Below are 21592 nucleotides of genomic sequence, written 5' to 3'. Positions count from 1 at the left end.
GTAGATTTTTGTACAAAATGAAATATTTATATAAGTTTAAAAAATATGTGTAGACATTTCTCGTATCGTTTAAACAATGAAATATGCATTCACTGTTTTGTTACATATACTATTTGTAATGTCTGCACATTCAGTCTTTTTATAAATGCATGAAGTACTGAGTTTAGTAATAAGGAAGCGATAGAAACCGAGAGTGAAAAGTGAGATAACGATAAAAGAGAAAAGCAATAACCATGCAATCGAGTGGATTTAAATCGGCAACAAAACTGAAGACCTGTTGCGAGGTACGTGTAATACGAGGAGTCTTGAAGTTTTCGCGTCGTTAACCGGAGCAGGTTGGAAACGAGTAATAAAGAGTTAGAGAAAAAGGACTAGTCTCATTGATTTCTACATCTTCGATTTGTTTCTCGCTTGGAGAACGCTTGCGTCAAGTGTTATAAGTGACCGAGTGTATATCGTCGAGGCTCGCTTAGCAGTTCTGATCAGACGATAACAGATAGATAACAATGGGAACAAGTAATTCTCACGATGTGGATCGGCGATTGCGTGCACCGCCAGTTAACTGCGAGCATTTTGCATTCCATTCTAATCCACCAGCGTTGCAAGTAAATTCGAAATTTGAAACCTTTATCGTGCATAGCAATTTTTTTATACGCGAGTTTCAGTAGCTTACCGTTTGTATTTAATATTTTTATAATATATTAAATGCATACTTGGAACATCCCATTTGTAAATCTAAATTAATTATGTGCACAGCATAGAGTTTCTTCAAAATCTGTTAATTTTGCTATGAGTTACAAACATTTAAAAATAAAGAAAATCGTAACATTTAAGGTTGTTGTGTTTATGAGTTAAAGTAATGGCACTTGTTTTAAATTTTGCATCTGAGCTTAAACCACGTGTCATTATTTTAACTTATAGACAGGGCAACCTACAATGATAAAAAACTTTTTCCCGAAATTCATGTTATTAAACTGGTACCATAAATATTTTATTTTGCATATGAATCGACTGTCTATTAATGAGGAAGGAAAGTGGGCATGCATGCGCGGTTTGATCCAAAGTACAGTTAACCGAGGAACTTTAGATCGGCAGCATGGCGTCGACATCGGGAACGACGCGGCCACTGTCGCTACCGCAAACACGATTGGGGCTACCCAAACGATTGATAACTCTCGGTTTACCAGTTTCATCGTTCCAAAGGTCGCTTTCGTTTAACCGGTTTCCTCTATGAAAAAGTTTTTAACTATCATCACTAAACTTGTGAAATCTTAGGACATTTTTATTGCTAATTTCTACTTTGACGCGTTCCCATATCAATGAATCCACAGTTTTCTAATTTTTACAACCCAATCTCGTTCCATCTTTTACACTAAAACTGATGTAACGATAAGTAGACTGTAGATTGATGAGGGAAATTAAATATAATAAAATGTCAAAAATTGATTGGATACGATAATGCTTAAATAGTAAAAGACATTTTATTGTGCCACGAATTTTTTTATTTAAAATTGTAAATGTTCTATTTTATGTGAAAGTCCGCAGTCTAAAACTAAGATGCGCATACACAGAATCTTTACTTGAAGACTAACAAGATAAAACGTTAATTATAACATCGGTTGCATCACTTTGATTCACTAATACATCAAGCAGAAATATAGTGAGAAATATGAGGAACAAATTAAGTCTTAATACATCAAGTACGAATATACTGGTACAAGTGGAGTGTTGGAAACGCAATCACTGAGAGCCGCATCGCAGAAATTGCGAACATATAATCGGTGATGTCTAGCCGTTTGTGTGGCCGCGAGAATACCCGCTGAAATTCTCATACTTAGTTTTGATACGGAACTCTCTCGAACGTGGAACGAATAAGTACAGGTCTAATTGGAGTGGCGACGCACGTTCCTCGAATACGCAAGAAACGTGCGTGAGCATATACACGTTCACGCGTGGGCACACATCGAGTCCCCCTATTTTCATACCGCGTGTCATCCACTCGGACTCGCTGACCAACGAACGGTTAGTCGATCGTTCAGTCACTCGGTTAGACGGTCACCGAGTTTACGTTCGTCTGTACATCGGCGCCAACTATTCGCGTAATTCATCGCCTCTTATTCTTCGTGTCTGTTCCGATTCCGTTTGCGTCCCGGTGCTGTGTGCGGTGAACTACTCGCTTGTTTCGCGCGCCACTTTTTTGAGAGCGTATCGGTGCTTGCGACTACATCCTGTGTGCTCTCTCCGTTCCTTTCCAATTCTCTGCGATCGTTTCGTCATCGCTCATGGTCGTACACGGTGTTGTTTGTCACGAGTACAGCTCGCCACTCCGCCTTTACTTTCGTCCCTAGATATTCTAGCATTTTACGTCCCTCTTATTGTGTATTGTAATCCTAATGGGAGATGAGGAATTAGTTTAATCGTAATACTGTTTCCTCTTCGTTTTCATGATTTTCCGTTAGTTCATTGACTAAGTGTAAGATAAAAGTAGGTACTTCAAACCTGAATAACACTTTTAATATTAGACCAAACAGATTAATATTCCTTGGGGTGTTAGATAGCTTTATTATGTAATGTGTTACAAAGAACTAAAAAGAATTACTATTCGCCGAAGTCTCGAATAGAAAAGTAAGGGACATGATTTTTAACTTTTCTCTTACGGTCTCCAATAAACGTTTGAAACGTGCTTTGATTTTACAATCGATTTGTCTCAACTTCGTAAAAAATGACAAACGAAGTTCATTAAGTAAGAAGTAGCAACCTGTTGCGGCAACTTTTTAACTGAATCCCCTAACTATTGAGTTCACCGGATGAGTTTACAGTTTGAAGTAGAAGATACGAGCGAAATAAATTCGCGGTTTATCCTCTTTACGGTGTAACGCGACTTTATCGTTTAGGAGTTCGATATTACGTTCTTCGCCGGCGAAATTTGGTAAATGAATTTACAGTTCGTGTTAGAAGCCACGAAAAGTAATTTAAAATTCATATAAGCGTGGCATCTTTTTTCTAACCAGTCTCGGTTTCTCATCGTAGCTCCTTCATAGCTAAACCATATTGGTGTCGCGTTTAAATAGTTTCAGTTTTAATATAAACGTTAGTAGAATTTTCGGTTTAGAATGTAGACAGTCGAGGGTATTAAGAAAATTCATTCGCGAAAAGAATTACGAAGTTAAATAGATAGATTAAATGAGAACGCGATAATTTTATCGCATCCGCTAACATACGAATTAGCCGTCGATTGCTGATATTTCCTCAAGGCAAGAACATTTTGCTGATTAAGTCTCTATCGGTAAATATATATTTCAGACGACGAGACCCTGATTAAAATAACTATCTACTGTGTTTTATGAGGAACTGCACTTTCTTTGTCTATATTTACATAGCGCGAAGCATTTGACAATCAGATATTGCTGAATACTTTTTTTTTTTACTAAAAGCCAAACATTTACTGAAAACATGCCTTTTACTCGAAAATAATTATTCAAGTCAAGTCAAATAGTCAAGGTAAATTACGTAAAAGTATAACTACGTCTTTTTTAAAAGTTTCATCTAGCAGTACATGAAATTTGATAAAAACCTGATTGTTCATTCTATTCTATTTTATTGCAATGATATAGAATTTGTTTTGCCCGTAAAACGTCAACGGTTCGTTTGGTCCAAAAATAGCGTTTCTGCTGATTGCACAATGTGATGTTACTTTTCCCCCTTTGTAATTGCGAATAAAAAAATGTAAAGGAACCTGTAAATAAGCTAGTTAGTGTCGTACGGCCGAGTGCAGAGCATGGTTGTACGTTTTCGGTGACGTAATTCATCGCGGGTGCGAAGGTCGTGCCGATGTAGCAGGATTTAATCAAGAGTCAAGGATAATAATTACTTATTTATACGCGGCGGCTATGTGCAAAGCGTTAGGAAGTTCTTTGAGGGAGAGTCGGAGCGAATACACGTGTTACTTTACTTTATTCATTAACATGAGCATTAAGTTCCATTTTTACTTCTTGTTGTGTACAGAGTAATTGTATTTCTATTGTAGAATCTTCAAATTGGTGCATATGAAATGCTTCCGTTTTTATACAACAGCAAGCGTTTCATTTAAATAATTTATTAGTTGATTTTTATAATATTCAATTAAAAATGTATTTTACATAAATATTTGTTTCCTAATATAAGTATTGTTTAATTATTCACATGTACGCTATATTTTCTTGTATACTCAATTCTGTCGTCAATGCATAAACTTTGAAGTCTATTTATCAGTGAAACATTGTTGAATAATTAAATATTTGTATTATCTCAGATGTATTAAAGATTGTGAGTATTGTTTGTAATTTCAGTTTCACACAATTGTACTACTACCCAATTTGTTGTTATTAACTTTTGTAATAATTGTATGAAACGAATCGATCACCGTACTGATTATTTTTATAACATGTAACAAAATGAATCTTTTAATAAATTCAATTGAATTGATAATAATGGACAAGAGAAAATATGATGATTCAGAAAACTGGAACTTGAGAATGAAGCGAACGTTTCATATGCATCAGCCTAATTTAAGTAGAACCACCGTTATATGAATGCCTATTATGTGAACATTCTATTACACAAATAGTATAGTTTCTATTAGAACAGTCTATGTAAATGCACTAAGTGCTTGTATACATACATATTCATTTCTGTAGAATAAAATCTATTTAACGATTCAGTGTGATATAAGAATAATACGTACAGTGAAGCCGTACACATTATAAAGTTGAATAAATTTTTTAATATTGGACTTCATGAAGACCTAAATAAATCCGACAGAGGTATCGCGTGTCTTGTACGTATAAAAATTCTGCGCCTTCTATCGTAACGGTGTGTGCATAAAAAAAAGTAGCTCTCACCGTGCGAGTTCGATGCGTAACGGACCTTGTTTTAATTCGAGGACACGTGGAAAAACTCGTAGGTGTGTACGACTTGGCGTCATCGAAACGTCGCTGCTCACAATTGGCTCGTAACTATATTGTCTTCGTTTACTTCCATCCCACACGGTCCACATAATCTGCCGTGTGTTTCGTTATTACTTCTGTCTAAATCAAAAAAGAGAATGGCAAAGGAAAGTAGAATACGTGCACATTTTCCAAATAAAGTAGTGAGGGCAATTTGATTACAGTATTAATGGGAAAAATTGTTTTATAACGATGTTATTAACATGACTGCGGACTTTATGCATTTATAGAAAGATGAAATGTACAACAGGTGACATGAGCGTTGCATGTAACGCATAACATGTGCGTATAATTTTATATCCATCTATAAAATACCAAAAGTAACTGCGTAATGCAACTCTTATTTCTATCTGAAATTCATTTTATTAACTGATCACCACAAATGTTATATTATGTATAAAAATCTGCAGTCTAATGTCGACGCATTTAATTCATATTCTTGGAAATTTTCTCGTTCGTGTTAATTTTTCTATCAGGACTTCCGTGAAATTTTAGAAAGTTCAATCGACATTCACGTGTGATGGTGGCGCGTACCTTCATTGATAACTCGTGAACGTTGCGCAATGCACACGTAAGTGGACGGGAATCATGTCGTGGAAAAGAAAAAACGTTGTTGGTTAAATGATAAAGAGTAGTCGCTGTCGAAAAAGGTGCGTGCTTATTCGGGTCGAGGAAAGAACGTCGATCGAGTGAAACAAATTAATCGGGAAGGAAACGTGTACTTTGGCAGCGGTTATCGATGTACGACTCGGAACTGTTCAAGACTGCGTGGACGAAGATAGGACAGATGTGCAGCTACCTCACCTGTGGCAGGCCTTATCTGTCGGGTCAGTTGAACGATCGATAGTGAATCACGTTTCTTATCTGCTGTCTAATCATACCGAGAATCTATTACTACAAACTACGGATTTTATGCATAAGCAGAAAATATAAAGAATGTATGTAATGTATATAAAAATCTACATGCATATTGCAATACTTAAATAATGAAAGGAATTCTCTAAATCATATTTGTTACAAGCGTGTTTCAGATGAACATTTATTTTATCATTTAAATATTGAAATGCCCATCCAAGTTTTGTACATTACAGCCAGCGTTTATAATTTCTAGACACTTCTGTACATATTATCGAATTTTCGCTTAATCCTTAACCCATTCGCATCATACTATAACTATAAGTCTGGAATTTATAGTCGTCCCTCAGTTCTCAACTGCTTGTTGCATATCTGTGTGTTTCGACAACTGAGAAACGACTAGTATTGTCTCATATGTATAAACTTATTTCTCATCTAACATCGTAACAATAATCTGATTAAAACAGCATTACTCCAACAACAAATACGAGAACACGTATGCGAATAATAATTGCACTATGAATATTTATACACATGAACATTAGAGAGCTACACAAATATTTGTTTTGTCGTTGGAGAATTTCAAGGCTAACCATCTTTTATAGCGTATATACCAAGATAAAGTTACTTCTCATGAAACCTTTTTTTAATAGAAATATACAAGATAAACACCGAATTTAAGTAATTACTATTGGAATTGTATACTTGTGTTAAGCAATAACTATCATGATACACCGTTCTCGTATCAGGTCTCAATTATTGAATCGATCATTTTATGAGATATTATATCATTTATTTGTATCAATCAGCAAGTGAAACATTATATCGTTTATTATATCAATCAGGAGGTCACATAATCTAAATACACGATAATGTGATCATGTTAAGAATTTCTTTCTATGAAAATTCGCTTTTAGTTATCGAAATATGTTTATTAATAACGCATGACTTTCGCGTGTGATAAAGTTAATGCGGATAGCTAGAAGGCACATACATGTGTATGTACGTTCCAGGATAACAGCTTGTTTAAATGAAATATGTGGATAGGTACGTTCAGAACGAAATAGATGGAAACGAAACATTGGTCGCCAGACGGATGTACTTTCACTTTCCACAGTTGAAGTCATCTATTACGTGTTAATTTCTATTCAAATGCATAATGCTGTCGCGTTTGCGAGTTTTCGTTATAACTTTCAACAGCGATTATTCACGTGGTAATGAGGTTCCAACAATTAACTATGGTTCTAATTCATTGTCAGACAATTATGAAGACTATTTTTTTGTTAAATATTTATTGCAATATTTAATGTACGATTTGTGCTAGGTGTCTACTTTGTATTCTTCTTCAGTATAATAATTAAATAGTACAATAGTATTCGAGTCATTCAGTAACGGTAATAGTGTGTGGAGACAAATGTAAGAATTTCGATGTGCGAACTTATCACGATTCCGGGATTGAAAAATACTGCGCTAGCTAGAGGGAGTAGGATCACCGGATTCCCGAATGACCCTGCAGGAATGAAATTCAGGACGAGGTCGGGTCGCGTACGAAATTCTTGCAATTACATGGAGCGAAAGAGAGAAATGGAGAGAAATATAAATTTCCGTTTGTCAAGAATTAACGGGACAATATGAATGCAATCGACGTAGGAAGTCGGTTTTAAAGTTTCCAAGCCTCGGAGGTAAATGAGAGAAGATGCATTAGAGAATTTCGAATGTACTGTTGCGAATTAACACGAGGACGTGAATCGTCGGTTTCCTTTTATTTAAACATAATACACCAGCAAAAGTGAAATCTTCTTTCGAAAGACGGCGGTTGTTTTTAAATAACATTCGCACGTTCGGTTTCACTTACGATAATTTCTTTTGAACAAAATTCTAATTAAAATTTCTGTATAATTACGAGAAATCGAAATGAAACGCTATCAGGTTGTGCCGATTTTGTCTTGTTTACGTTGCTGCCCGTTAGCGATTATTGAACTTTCCATTTATTGAACGGTGTAATAAAAGCGCGCTGCGTTTAATTAATACTCTTTACTACTATACATTACCTTGATACAATTTTTAAACAAATTCGAAGAAAAATGTGGGAAACAGAAAAAACAGCCTTGGTTAAAAACGACTTAACATGCAGATAGAGTAAATTGACCTTACACAGTAAATTGATCTTAGATCGCCGACGATTTCATGTAAATGTTTTAATTAAACTGTTAGTGGTAGATGGACTCAATGGCATGATCAAAAGTTAGCTGATGTAAACGCTGCTTTAAATCGGATTTCGCATCGTCTGTACACGTGCACTCCGTGCATTCTCATATATTTCAATGAATTGCTGTTTACGTCCGCTGTGAGCCCACGAAACCGGAAATCCGTAACAAAGGGACACAATCGAGCGACGATAGCTCCTTTTCCCTCTTGCCAGCGTTCTCCTCTCCTCTGTATACCCTTCTCTTTCGCTCTTCTTCGCGACGAGAGAAATTTTCACCGGTATGCGTGCACGTAAACGTGTAAATGTGTGCGCTCTTTGTCTTCTCTATAGGTCCGCATCTCCAACCTCTCGAATCTAGGCTGTTACCGTGGCAACACAGGTATGGAACACTATGACGAAGCAGTAGACAAGGATCAACTCGCCTCGCGTGCGAATGGAAACGTATTTGAACATTTTTTACCTGTTTGCTCGTTGGCATAAATCAATTTCGCGTTCGAATGTATACCAGTTTATAAAACCCATGATTTGTCCAGATGTTTCAGGATATATGTTTTTTTAATTTTAATAACGAGACTTTCGTTGTGAAGATTAATGTATAGGGTGATTCAGTATGAAGTATCATTTATAATCATCCGCTAGTTATGGATTTTATTCTATACTTTGATAATAATACGTTCGAATTTATCAAAATAGAATAAATCCATTTAATGATTTCCTTCATATAACGAATTCGTACAAAATATGGTTTAACAAAATGATTGAACAAATTCTCGTTCATATTACTCTAAATATTGAGCATTCAACATGATTCGTTGGATTTTCAGTTTTACGAACTGGAATTAAATTTAGGACAGAGGAGAAGTTTAATGCGAGCAATAACAACTGCAATTTTGCAGTCACTGATATTTTTTGCTCTGTTATAAAATTACGATACAGAGCCTGGATCGTTGAAGTATAGAAATATAGAACGAGGTGGTGTGGTGGTGGTAGTGGCCCGCTTCCATCTACTTTTTTGGCTACCCTCCGGTACTCTCCTTTTTTGTGGCCACGGATCAGACGGTCAAAAAATCAATAAAGCTCCTTTCGCTCTTATTCTTAACTCTTTTGTTCTTTATTTCTCTTGTAATCGAAGAGGATTACCATTATTTTTTTCTCTTGTTTCAGGTGAGTATCGTTACTTTTTCGGGAAGGAATGAGGAATAAGTATGAAAAATCTTCCACTACCGAAATTTAATATCTTGGCTGAATGGTAAGAGAGATTATTAAAAAATGTACAACTTTTATTTTGCTAAACGTAACTTAATTAATTGTTGATAAAATTAAATCGAGGAAGCTGCAGCTTTTGTTCACAATCTGTTCCTGACATAAGCTCCGGATTTCTTGATTAAAGCTTGTGGTTTCAGTTTGGAAATGAATGAGAATTTCCAATAGTTCCTTGCTGTTCATAATGTGTTCGCGTTTGTTTTCGGTGTACGGTATCCAAGTTTAGCGAATCGATTGCAGGATGTAGCTCATGCTCGACCTCGGACGTATGTTACACGTTACTTTGAAAATCGATTCATCCTTGGTGGTGCACTAAAAATTGTACATTCTCTCATCTTTAAAAATCAATTTAAGAGGGTAAAGCTACCACGTGACTTTTTTACATTTGTCGGTAAATTTTTGATATCATTTGCTCTGTTCGACTGACAACCTGACAAAAGTAGTGCAATACATAGGTCTAAAAAATTGTCATTCTTATATTAAAGGATTGTCAGCACATCAAGTACCTCTTCGGAATTTAAACCTAGTGCGCTACATTTTATTCAGAACAACTTTTTTTTCGCATAAAAGTAGATAAACTCCAAGGCATAGTAATTATGATTTTCGGTTCCCTTTGTAACACTTATTTTATTAAACAACGGCATAATCTCATTGAATAGTGGCGACTGCTTTTTGAAGAGGTACTTAACGACCTAAATATCTGTTAATGTGAGGATGAAAAGTCGACTTTTTTGGACCGCTATTTTTGGCCAATAATATTAACGCTCTACTTATCTTATTGCCCTAGTAGGAGTTCTAGTTTCTTAATTATCCCAGTTAATCGATAATTAAATTAAATTTGATGTTACAAAATAAGACTGCATCATCTAAAAACCTGTCGTACGCTTCTCGGATAATACTTAAATTCACCTAGTTTAGGATTGAGTTCTTCAATTGATCTTTAGGCAGTTATAGAAAATTGGTTAACATGTTTGATTAAATACTGACAGATTTTCTATAATTGCCTAGAAATCAATTGAAGAAGTCAACTCTAAAGTGTACATGAGTTTAAATATTATCGACGAACATATCAAACACAGCTCGAGAATTATTACCCGAAGCTATATCTGTGAACATATTTTTCCAACCACTGATAATGGCTAGGTACATAGAAACACGTTCGTTATAAAGAAATGTTAATGAAGCAACGATGTTAAAAACACGTGGATTTCACGAATTTAATGAATCAATAAACGAGATAGGAAACTAGTATGCTAAGTGGACAGCACTGTACACAAAAGTCGTGTCACATGCTTTCTGGAAGTGGTTCCACGCGAGCTTGTGGAAGGATTTCACTGGGACCGGGTTAAGAACCGTAATGTGGCAGAACAAGTGTACGAATTGGATCGGGCAAGGGTGGAATGAACGAAGGGGGTACGAACTGGTTACGACTAGGCAAGCAATGCCGAGCGAGCAGCTGACGCGGTGAAATCAATATTCCCACGTGAAGTGGTGGACGTCGTGGATGGAGGGCAACGTGAGCGGGTCGTGCCGCTGCATTTCTAAGCGGCGGCTGCTCTTGCACGGAACGTTCATTCCTCTACAATGCCTACAGTGAGGCTAAAAAGTATTTTAAAAACCCTCCTTAAGACAGAATAACTTTTTTAATATTGGTCCATAGGATTTTAATTTTTTTGAGACATTTGGAGGGTTAGTTTAATACATTATCTAGGAGAGAAATATTAAACAAATTATAACTGATGAGGAAAAAAGTAAAAATTGCTTCTTTTAATTGTGTTACCTAGATTTATAGTAAAAATTTGTATAGCATATTTACAGTATAGTTTTGAAGATCTGTACCAATTCTATAGTATGCTAGATAGTTGTTTGAAATCTTAACGCTGTTTAAGTGCATAAGTAATATACATTTTCGAAATGTGCTATACAAAATTTCATTATACGCTTAGATAAAAAAGCTGAAAAGAGAGACGTTTACTTCCGTGTGACTTCGATCAACTGCAACTTTCTAACATTTTTTTTATGCTAATCGTATCAATTCTGTTATTCTGCTTTAAAGAGTGTATTAATACTTTTTTGAAGAGTGTACTGCTACTTCTAGTGTGGTTTGTTCACTTAAACAGTTCGTCTGTTTCATTACTGTGCCTGCTATAGCGAATAGAAAGCTATTTTAAAAGTTCTCGAGGGAAAGAAGGTTCTCAAATGTCCACAACTTAAACTTGAAAACTGTAGTAGTATTGTGATCAAGATAGTTTTTTAGTTGAATCTGGCACAACGTCCCTCTTGCCTCTTTTAGTACATTTTTCTACTGACGCATATTTCATATTTACTGAAACGAAATCACCCTAATCGTCAATCGTTAGATACTGTGCTTAAATAAACCATTAGCTGATGAACTTGCATGATTTGTGTTTTTGATAAGGATGTTGTCGTTACTGCGAACAATTTAAGTGTCGAGTTATTGCCCAGCATACAGGGTGCCACGTGACCTGAAACGTGAATGCACCCTGCGTGGTGGCAAAGCAGATACCGTGTAAATAAACGCATTAAGGATATGGTGTTAGTATGGGAACGTGAGACTGATTTAGTAATGAGATGTTGCAATTTTGCTCATGTCTACAAATTACATTCCTTGCAAAAAATAACACTTTACACGTACACATATTTATAGGAAACTAGAGAAACAATTCTGTCTTGTTTAAGGTAATAGTTGTGCTAGAATGGCATTCAAAAGTTTCCTGCCTAACGCCTATAGATAGACAGATACCACCTCTATTTTTTACTGACAGCAAAATGACAGTAAGAAAGTTTTAAATATGAGTATATAGCTCGAACCTAACTTTATATTTCTACTCTTCTAAGCGCTCTTTCTTACTCTACTTTATATATATTTTATAAATTTGCAATGTTTGATCACTGATGTTGTAATGTACGATTCTTGTGAACTCTTTCCATGATAAAGTAATTTCTTGTAAACACTGTAAAAGTAGTTCTTTTTAGTATAATTAAACATATCAGTTTTGCGAGAAGTCATTATGGGGATTACATGTTAAAAAGTGAATTTTTGAGAATGAATATCTTACTTTAGGGTTCTTTAAATTTTAACCACCGGTAAATAATAATGTAATAAAGATTGTAAGAAAATTAGCTTTCACGACTACTATCTTAATATAAGGATATGAAGCCAATTCACATTAATTTAATATTCATCGTCGAATTTCTTACACAACGATTAACAATTTAGGTGTTGGTCGGATCAATTGAGTGAGTCATTCCATGCGGTATAGGCTAGTAGAGAAAGAGAAAAAGAACAGGAGGAAGGGTTGGAAGGGGTAAAGAAACGGACAGGCGCGCGGGCAGACGACCGCGATCAGGTGACGAGCCAATATCGTCCCTCTCGCCGACGTCGTTCGTCGAGGTAGTAGTCCGGTCCGATAGTCGCGCGCACTTTCGGTCTCCTCCTTCTTCTTCGACTCCCACTACCCGCTACCGTCGATCTTTCCTGGTCTTTCTTCCCCTCGGGCTGCGTTGGATCACGGATCGTGGCGAGGCGAGAGAAGAGAACCCGAGAAAAGAGACCGGGAGTCGCCGACTGGCTCTCGTGTGATGCGTTTCGTTACGGCTGTTCCGCATGGTACGCGCTGTCGCGTTCCCCTTTCTAACGTGTTCCTCGTGGAGAAGCTCGAATGACGAGGAGGATTGGCACGGTACGGTTGTTAAAGTGGTGGTACGTTGTCGCGTTGTTGTCGATCATCGGGTGAAACCTTTGCGAGGAAACGAAGTGCGCGTTGTTGAGACCTACGTGTTCTCGGAGCCGTTTTGAACGTCTGCGTGTTGTCCCCTGCGGTGTCTTGGCCCGAGAGGCTCCTCTAAAATTGGATACCATTTTGACCACGCGACAGTCTCACAGCTGACCGAACCGAACGATGCGCAGTCGCGTAAAACCGCTTCGACGACGATAACGAGGAAGGTACAGACTCGTTTCAGCTTCCCTTGCGACACGTTCTCGTTCCATAGGGTATTCATATCTCCTCTCGATTTCTTCTCGCATACCGATACGAGTTTAAACCTGATACTAACTTACTACCTAACATAATATTCCGACTTCTAGACGAATTTCTTTTAAAACCGTTTCACTTGCATTTTTCCTTTGAAAAAATCGTGTGCGTTTTAAGGAATTGAAAGAAATTGAGAGGGCAAAGTGTGAAAGGGAAAATCGTGGCCGGTAGGCGCAGGTATCGTTTCGTAATATCTAGATTGCGGGTTTTTAGAAATGTGATGTCAATTTAAAAAATGAAATCTACATTAAGATCTGTTTCGAGCCTTCGAGAATAATGATGTGTACTTTACTTATGCATGTTCTTGCGCACCACATTCATTCGTTATATTTTCTGCTTATCTATCATACGACTCTACAAATGCATGACATTGCAGTCTAGTAATAACGTTCGAAAGCTACGATTTAGAGCGGTATTTCGCCTCATTGCTTTCGAATGATTCACGAATTCGGGACAAGTGTTTGTCCGGTGACTCTCTCGGATATATGGTATATTTTGAGTGATGCTCGAACGCCGGCCGATTTATTTTCAGTCCGTCAAAATTATTTTCTTTGCGCTCGTTGGCGCGATCCTGGAAAGATTTCAGGGAATTCTCGAGATCGTAAGCAAACCTACGCGATGTAAATCTTTACATAGTCTCATCGGATATCATTATTATCCATCGACATCACATGTCATCCGCCTGTGAGTTAATTCCAGACTTACCATTTAAATGCTTTCATTACATGCTCTCCACTATAATTTGTATTTTAAGACTTTTGAACCGTTGTAACCCGCTGGGAAAACAGTAAAGCCATTACTAATTTCCGCGAGAATTATAAACAATAATAACAATACATTATATTATAAAATCTAGTCGAAAACAAGAAATATGGTTTTTCCATACGGGGCGCCAGTTTCGAGGAAATCGTGTTTGGAAATTCGTTAGGTACACGATTTTAATTAATAATTAACCATAGATCGCCAAATCTTACTCTTTTAGATTTTTATCTGTGGAGTCACGTGTTTTAGATACCCTTCCTTGTTTTAGATTGTCTCAGTACTTACTTCAGAAAAGAGTTTCTTTCTTATTTTGTCCTCATATTGTCGATCATATTGTAGGCATACCAAAATCACATGTTTGAGTCTCCATCTTTCGTCTCCAGATTACATGTTTACGAATCGTTTTATAATAAATATAAAATCCAACACATATGTTAGGATCTCTAGTAATAAATCTTATCAGACAAGATTTAATGCATAATTCCAGTTTTTCGAATTCAGATTTCAAGAAAAAATAGATTTCATGCACAGAAAGTTAACATTGATCAGTTGATGGTGAACAGCTGACTTAAACGTTTCCCATTCTATCGAAAAGAAAACCGATTCGATGGCGCTTGGCTTCGGACGTGCGAGTGTAGGCGACGTGAACACGGTGCGTTTGGCAAGAGTCGAAGAACCGTAAAGTAACCGTTAGTAGGTGAAAGAGCACAGGACCGGGGCACGATACGAAGCCGCGATGAGCAACGAACTCTCGGCCAAGCGAACGGGAGCGAGTGACTCAGAGACTCCGGGTATCCGCGTGACACAGTTATACATACATAAATATTGTCCTACGACTGTTCTTACTGCGCGTGCTCTTTTCATCTTTTCTACGATTCATTATTCTACGAATCGTTCTCTTTAATTTTTCGTGCCTTAATAAGTTTTTCTTGGTAATGATTAAGATCTGGATCACGTGTTCAAAACGATGCGCAATATTCATCTAAATGCATGTATGTGGTGGACGAGCTTTATTACAACCTGAGCAGTATTTTGTCTGTCAGAAATTTAATAATGTAAAGCCAAGTGTTCAATTTTGATTGTTATTTATAGTTGTAATATTACTAATATAGTTATTAATTGTTGAGTATGCAAAAAATATTTATGTTCATTTGCTCGATAGCTACGTGAACGAAGGCATATACTTATAATGGTGCAAGGACAAAGAAAGGAATCGTTCAATCGCGTTTCAATTAAAGCTACGTTGACCTCTCGATTCCGATCGAGCGTGCTAAAGTAAAAGTATCTATTATAAAATACCGCCTCAATTATTATGACCCCCTTTTGAAACAGTACCATGCATAATGGAATAAAGAAAAAGCTGTCTCATGTGTGAAACCTATTTCATATTGTTTATTCCAAATTTTTTAATGTCCCGATTTGTGGATTAGTTCAAAGAAACGTTTCAAATCTAGGGAGTCTCAATCTATCTATCAAACAAGTCTACGAGTTTCGTTAATTGCATTTTCAAGTGTAGAAGTACTTATTATATTATTTCAGTAACGTGAATCTGTCCAAATACTTATGCACGGTAGTGTACATTCTGTACGTTCTAAACGCGCGTCACGTTTTCGCGACGGTGAACGGACGAATAATGGTTGCTATAAGAACTTCGTGTAGGCATTCTTCCCGCGATTCCCGATGGATCATTCCCGTTTTCGAGAGACTATACTGGCTTGAATCGTGCACAGGTTAATAGAAAATTCTGTATTTTATGCGATAATCGTCGATCATTATACGTTCACTACGCGTGGGAAAACCCTTCCATTGTGCTCAGAAGAAATGAGACTAATTATGTGACGACTGCGAGGACGTTCCTTTTTCTGAAATCCGATAATTCCTTACTTCCTAAGTAATAAATGTTTGAAACTTGTCATAATTGGTACTAGTATTATATTTGTTAATTAATAGACTGCGAATTTGATGCTTTTATAGAAAAATTTAATGTGCTAAAAAAATATAGAATCCGTCTATTGGATAAGGAATGCATTACATGTGTAAATACAGATTATTAACAGATTCATCAATGATCAGTAGGCTGTAGATCTTTTTAAATAAAACTTTTGTGATGTCGATTTAAAAAATGAAACGAGATTTCATTTACCCTCCAAAGATAACGACGTACTTTATATCTTTATCTAAATAGATTTTCGATACCTGTAGATAAAAGAAATCATTTGTACGTATCTTTACATTTGCATTTAGATAGTGAATTTCTATATAAATCCGTAGTTTAATCATAACATTGCATTTCTATTCTTACAGTTCTATTTCCAATCCATTCATTCTTTATATCCGTCCATAAAATCAGAAATCTAATCTTAACATTGTCAGGTTTATTCTGTGTCGAATTGATACTATTTTCGTTTCGAAAGAGCTGTTCAGCGAAACACAGGATTAATATTGGACGCATTCTCTTTTACGTTATTTATACAACACGTTTCTCACGTTGTGCGAAACACGAAGTTTTTGCGGTATTATTGGACTTGTGCTCTGTGTAGTATTTGGTGCGATACAACTACTCGTTCCAGAAAGTACTCGTTCTCCCATATCGATTCGTAAAGCCGAGCTGTACTTGACCGTGAGATACGATGCTCGAACGAAAGTTTTCAATAGAAAATCCACTTTTCCTGAACGATCCGTTTGGTTTATGTCCATTTGCTGCCGATATCTTCCTCGACGATCATTTTCAGAGAAAATTATATCGAAAATGTTTTATTGTAATAGTCCTTGAGTCAAAATATTCTTTAATTAATCCTGTTACAACCACGTCATTAATCCTCATATTTGTTAGACTACAGATTTGATAGTGCTACAAGAGCGAAATGGTATAGATAAGAAAATCGGCTTATCATAAGTTTTTTATAAATTGCTTTATCTAATAAAATCGATACTGTTCGAGAACAGATTGATCAGAATGTAAAAAATAGAATAATTTCTCCATTATATTACTACGTTCATAGCTATCAAGCAAATTTTTGATAACATCTTTATTGTCGCTCGTTGTCAATTAGATAATACGCACAAGCCGATAATAAATTCGTTCATCGATTTTCTCAGGTAACACTAAATGAGGATATGTGTGGTGTACGTATCGCGCGGTATAGCGGAATAAAACAAACGGTACATTCACCTACAAAGCCGAACGACCGTACTATTTTCTAAGAAGAGATCCTCGCGAAGTTCGCTCATTCGAATCTGTTTCTCGCGGCGCGTCGATTAGAAAGATCGTTTTTCTGATAAGCACCAGACACTCGTTGTAGTGAATAGAAAAGAAAAGGAAGTATTACTCTGATCCACTTCTCTGACACGGCTGATATAAGGTAAACATCCATTTCGTACCACGTTCTATCAATTATTCGGTCGATTATTATATGAAACATTACAACATTTATTGTAACAATCAGGGGAGGAGACATTGTATCAATAACTGTATTAATTATTGCATCGACTATTATATGAAAGAATGGAATGTGTTCTTGTATTCTGACAAACTAACATGTGTTTCTTTCTGAGGTTTTAATGAAATCAATCAATAAAGAACCAAAAGGTGTCTTCGTACACTTTTTCACATTTTTTAAATTATCTTTATTTACTTCAGTTGCTTCTACTGTTTTTTCGTGTGACACAAAATACTATCTCTTCGGTAATTGAATTAATACGATGTGATTAGTTGAACTTGAAAGTGGCACTGTACAATTATTATTAGACGTTATTACGTCAGTCATCTACAATAAAATGGAAATTGTAACAAAATTCTCACATCAGCTGAACATAAATGTTAGAAAAGAGTCCAACTGAAATGATCTTAATATTTAAGGATTATAGAAGACACCTCATGGTAGAGGCATTTGTATGTTACCGTAGATCCAGGAAAAGGGAGAAAAAGAATACCGCAAAATTATTTTAATAATCATAGAAAAAGTCAAGTGATTAAACTTGTGAATGAGGTATCCCTCTCTTTTCTACTGTAAGCGTTCGGTAACGTATCCTTCCGTATTCTTATCATTCGGAATGACGACTGAAGAATGCGTGTAATCGAATACATGATATTTTATATTGCATTCCACTGTGCGATATAATTTGCACTCAGATTTCCTAATGTTATTGTAATTCGACTGATTTAAAGTGCAAGGAACGCGAGTTACGTGGATCGCCGATAAACGCTTCCATTTAAACGATACCATGTAATTATGTACACGCGGCTGGTACATAGAATACACATTCCTTTCTCCTTTCTCCTTTCTCTTGTATCTTTCCCGCTTGATTGTGTCGCGCTTGATACGCACGATCGATATACATGTACGAACACGTACTTAGTTCAAAAACTAAAAGCATCACTTCTTTCCGATTTTCAGTTTATGGCATTTTATTTGAGTGCACACAGAAATCTGTCACTGAGCTAAATAATAATATTAAAAATAGGATGCATGTCATTTACGTTACAGTAAAAATCTAGGGCTTCATTTTCAAGTTTATCACTTGACTTTACTAATATTCGATGACAAAATCTGCACCTGCCGTCACGAGAGTTCATAGTGCGCAAAGACCAGTTTTCGGTCGCTGTCCGCATTTCTCTCTTTCTCTCTAATGCTTTTTATATTTTTGTCAATACTCGGATCTACGTAATCCACTACTCCAAGCTGCGTGAAACTGGTATGGATTCTCGTATTGGCAGGAATACATGTATTACAATTTTAGTTTACATTTCTTCTAACTTTTGTATGGTATTGAGTAAATGAGTTTTTGCAAATGTACGGTTTCCGGAATTTCTTTGAATTTGTCCAAAATTTTTTAATTACGTTTCCTTTTTATTTGTAACATAATGAGAGTTTCCTCCAAATATTCTTGGGGTGGCGGGCGAAATTTTTACCGCTTGAGTCTGGATTTGTTCTTTGTTTTTATATTGGTCAAAGCCGAAAATCCGAATTCACCAAATAAATATTTGGATTGAATGCAATGTCAATCGATAAAGAAATGTAGAAAAAAATGAATACTTTTCATTACGGGGGAAGCCACTGCCTGGTAGTGGCGGTACACTTCGAGAATCTGAACTGAAACTGAAATGCCACGGCACAGTGGTTGAGAATCACTGATTTACAGTATACTGACGGAAGTAAAAGTTGACGTGTGAATTAATTAAAGACAGCGATAATAAACTACGATTATTGATAAAAGTATAAATGGCGAATTATTTACATAACTTATTCGCTTATCAGTTCACTTGCACATGTTTGGAGTGTACAGAAACGTTATCCGGCCACAGATCGTTATGGCCGCTAAATATATTGGTTTTCGTTTTGCAGTAACAATCTTGCCATTTCACATGTGCATTCGATTCGAACACGGTTTTCTATTTGTTCACTCGTATCGGAGGTCACCTCAGCGCGATGCAATCAGAGTTTTCACTTTCACACGATTTCTAACCGAAGTTCAACGACGTGTAGTATTCATGTTCTTATGGCACGCGAGGCTTGTTTGTTACAAATAAACGGTTTACGATACGTTTATGTCACATGAATTGCTTCCGGTGCGGAGTCTGTCTACCAGTGCACGAATGGGGTATTAGCACTAAAAAGCATTTAAGAAATCATTCTGCAAAGACGAAAGATTTTACGTAAGGTGTCGAATTTTTTGTTAACATGTGACAAATAATGTTTCAATTATTCTTTTGTTTATTTGTCAAAATATAAATTGGGTATATTAATGTAGAGTAAGAAAGATTAGAGAGATAGATTTAGTGTTAAAGAGACCTATGTCAATCATTTTAGTGCGAATATCCTGTGTAGCTTTCTATGATGACAGAGCTTCCGTTTATTCGTACATCCTGCAGCTGACATTTTCTAGTACCATTTCGCAGTATTGCATAGTGAAAATACGATTTTAACACCAATTGTACGCGAGCAACGCGCATGAATAGCAGAAGAGGGTTTTTGAATCGTCAGCGCATCGGCTGCATACCTTAGCTCGAACGAAAATGGTTTCGCTTATTATAACGTACTGTTTCGAAGAATGGTAATTGTTCTTCTCCTGAAAGAAACAAGATTACGAGGTCCCTGATCTTTCCGCGTCATTCAATGCAATAACAAAGACGGTTAATCTCCTCTGAACATCTTAAGGACGTCTGCGACTCCTTTGTAGAAAGGGAAACAAGAACTGAAGAATTGTTTTCACATGGGTTCTTTGTTTTACAGATAATTGTATGGATAAGAGTTAGGCAGTAATCGATTATTTTGGGATTGCTGATTTTTATGCAAAATTAAACGTTTGTTATTATGTTTGTAATTAAGGAAATTAATTTTAAACATGGCTTTCTTTTATCATTTATCAGTTGCAGTTATATGTATCTTTAATATTTAATATGCTTTCACACAGCAAATTTATATTTTCTGTATATTCAATATTCTTTATAATCAATGGACACGATTACTTTCGAAATTGATTATAAAAAGTAATCAGTAATCACGATTACAATTACAATCTTTAATTAGAGAATTAGTGCTTCTAAAATCTATTCATTATTACAGCTGGCATAATAAATTTATTTCTTAGATCATATTAAAAAAATTATTATTTCGTGATTAATGATTATTGAATCTATCATGTCCTTGATTACATTTTCTTTGATTACCGAAGCTATTCATTAATCATAATTACTAGATTACTAATTGTCATCATTGATCATGATGTCACCTTAGTCATGATTAAACTGCGAATTTTATGCATTTATAGAGAAAATTATAAAATATATACAGAATACTTGTAACGTTCAGCGATGTCCAAGAACATACATAATTATTCTTGATGGCATGAAATCTGAATTTAGATAGAAAGTATAAAGAAATATACAATGTCGAGAACAGCAAAAATATAATACGTATCATTATTTTTAAACAGTAAAAGAAATCTCAATTTAGATACAATTCTTTAAACCATCACAAATATTTTAAGCGTAAAAATTCGTGGCTCTAAAAAGCTTAATCATTAATCAGATTACTGTTATCCAACTGTAGATGGATAAAATTTCCTCGGTGTTGAAAGGTACACCGCGTGCACGATTCAAACGCATTGTACGCAATCGGTGCCGAAAAGAAGCCGTATGACGAACGGTGGGAAAGAACTTTGATCCATCGCACACAATACTCGAACAACGTTCCGTTATAAATTCGTATTCTCCTAATCCTTAAATCGTCGCAACCGGGCCATGCCATAAGTCTTCTCTATTTTCGCACGATGTTCGCAAACATCGGAGAATAATATAAACTGCCCCATTATTCTGAATTGTGACAGTCCCCCGCGATTTACGACTAACTTATGTATTTAGATTCTTCGAATTTCATTCTTCTGGGCTTCTATCTTCTCGCAATTGTTTATTTTTAATTATCTAACGTTCATCAAAATTGAAGTACTGATGACAGAAAAAT

At 36.0% G+C, this 21592-nt stretch overlaps 1 protein-coding gene across 15 annotated transcripts in view; it reads left to right on the top strand.

The window, feature by feature from the left end:
* trc (Serine/threonine-protein kinase tricornered) overlaps positions 1 to 21592 on the top strand; it is a 59133-nt gene that overhangs the window by 26088 nt on the left and 11453 nt on the right. The window contains exons 1-2 of one of the 15 annotated variants that reach the window (XM_026816532.1): positions 2082 to 2099; positions 5481 to 5812. The exons of 7 other annotated variants lie outside the window; for them this stretch is intronic. In XM_026816532.1, the coding sequence (XP_026672333.1) occupies positions 5725 to 5812 (88 nt within the window). In that variant the 5' untranslated portion in view covers positions 2082 to 2099; positions 5481 to 5724. 7 more of the 15 variants (XM_026816530.1, XM_026816531.1, XM_026816529.1 and 4 more) reach the window with 7 other exon arrangements.

The sequence above is a fragment of the Ceratina calcarata genome, unplaced genomic scaffold, assembly GCF_001652005.2.
Source record: "Ceratina calcarata isolate Rehan_Ccalc_2016 unplaced genomic scaffold, ASM165200v1 scaffold525.2, whole genome shotgun sequence".
Lineage (NCBI taxonomy): Eukaryota > Metazoa > Arthropoda > Insecta > Hymenoptera > Apidae > Ceratina > Ceratina calcarata.
The sequence above is the reverse complement of the archived record's forward strand: the minus strand, read 5'-3'. Positions and strand labels throughout refer to the sequence as shown.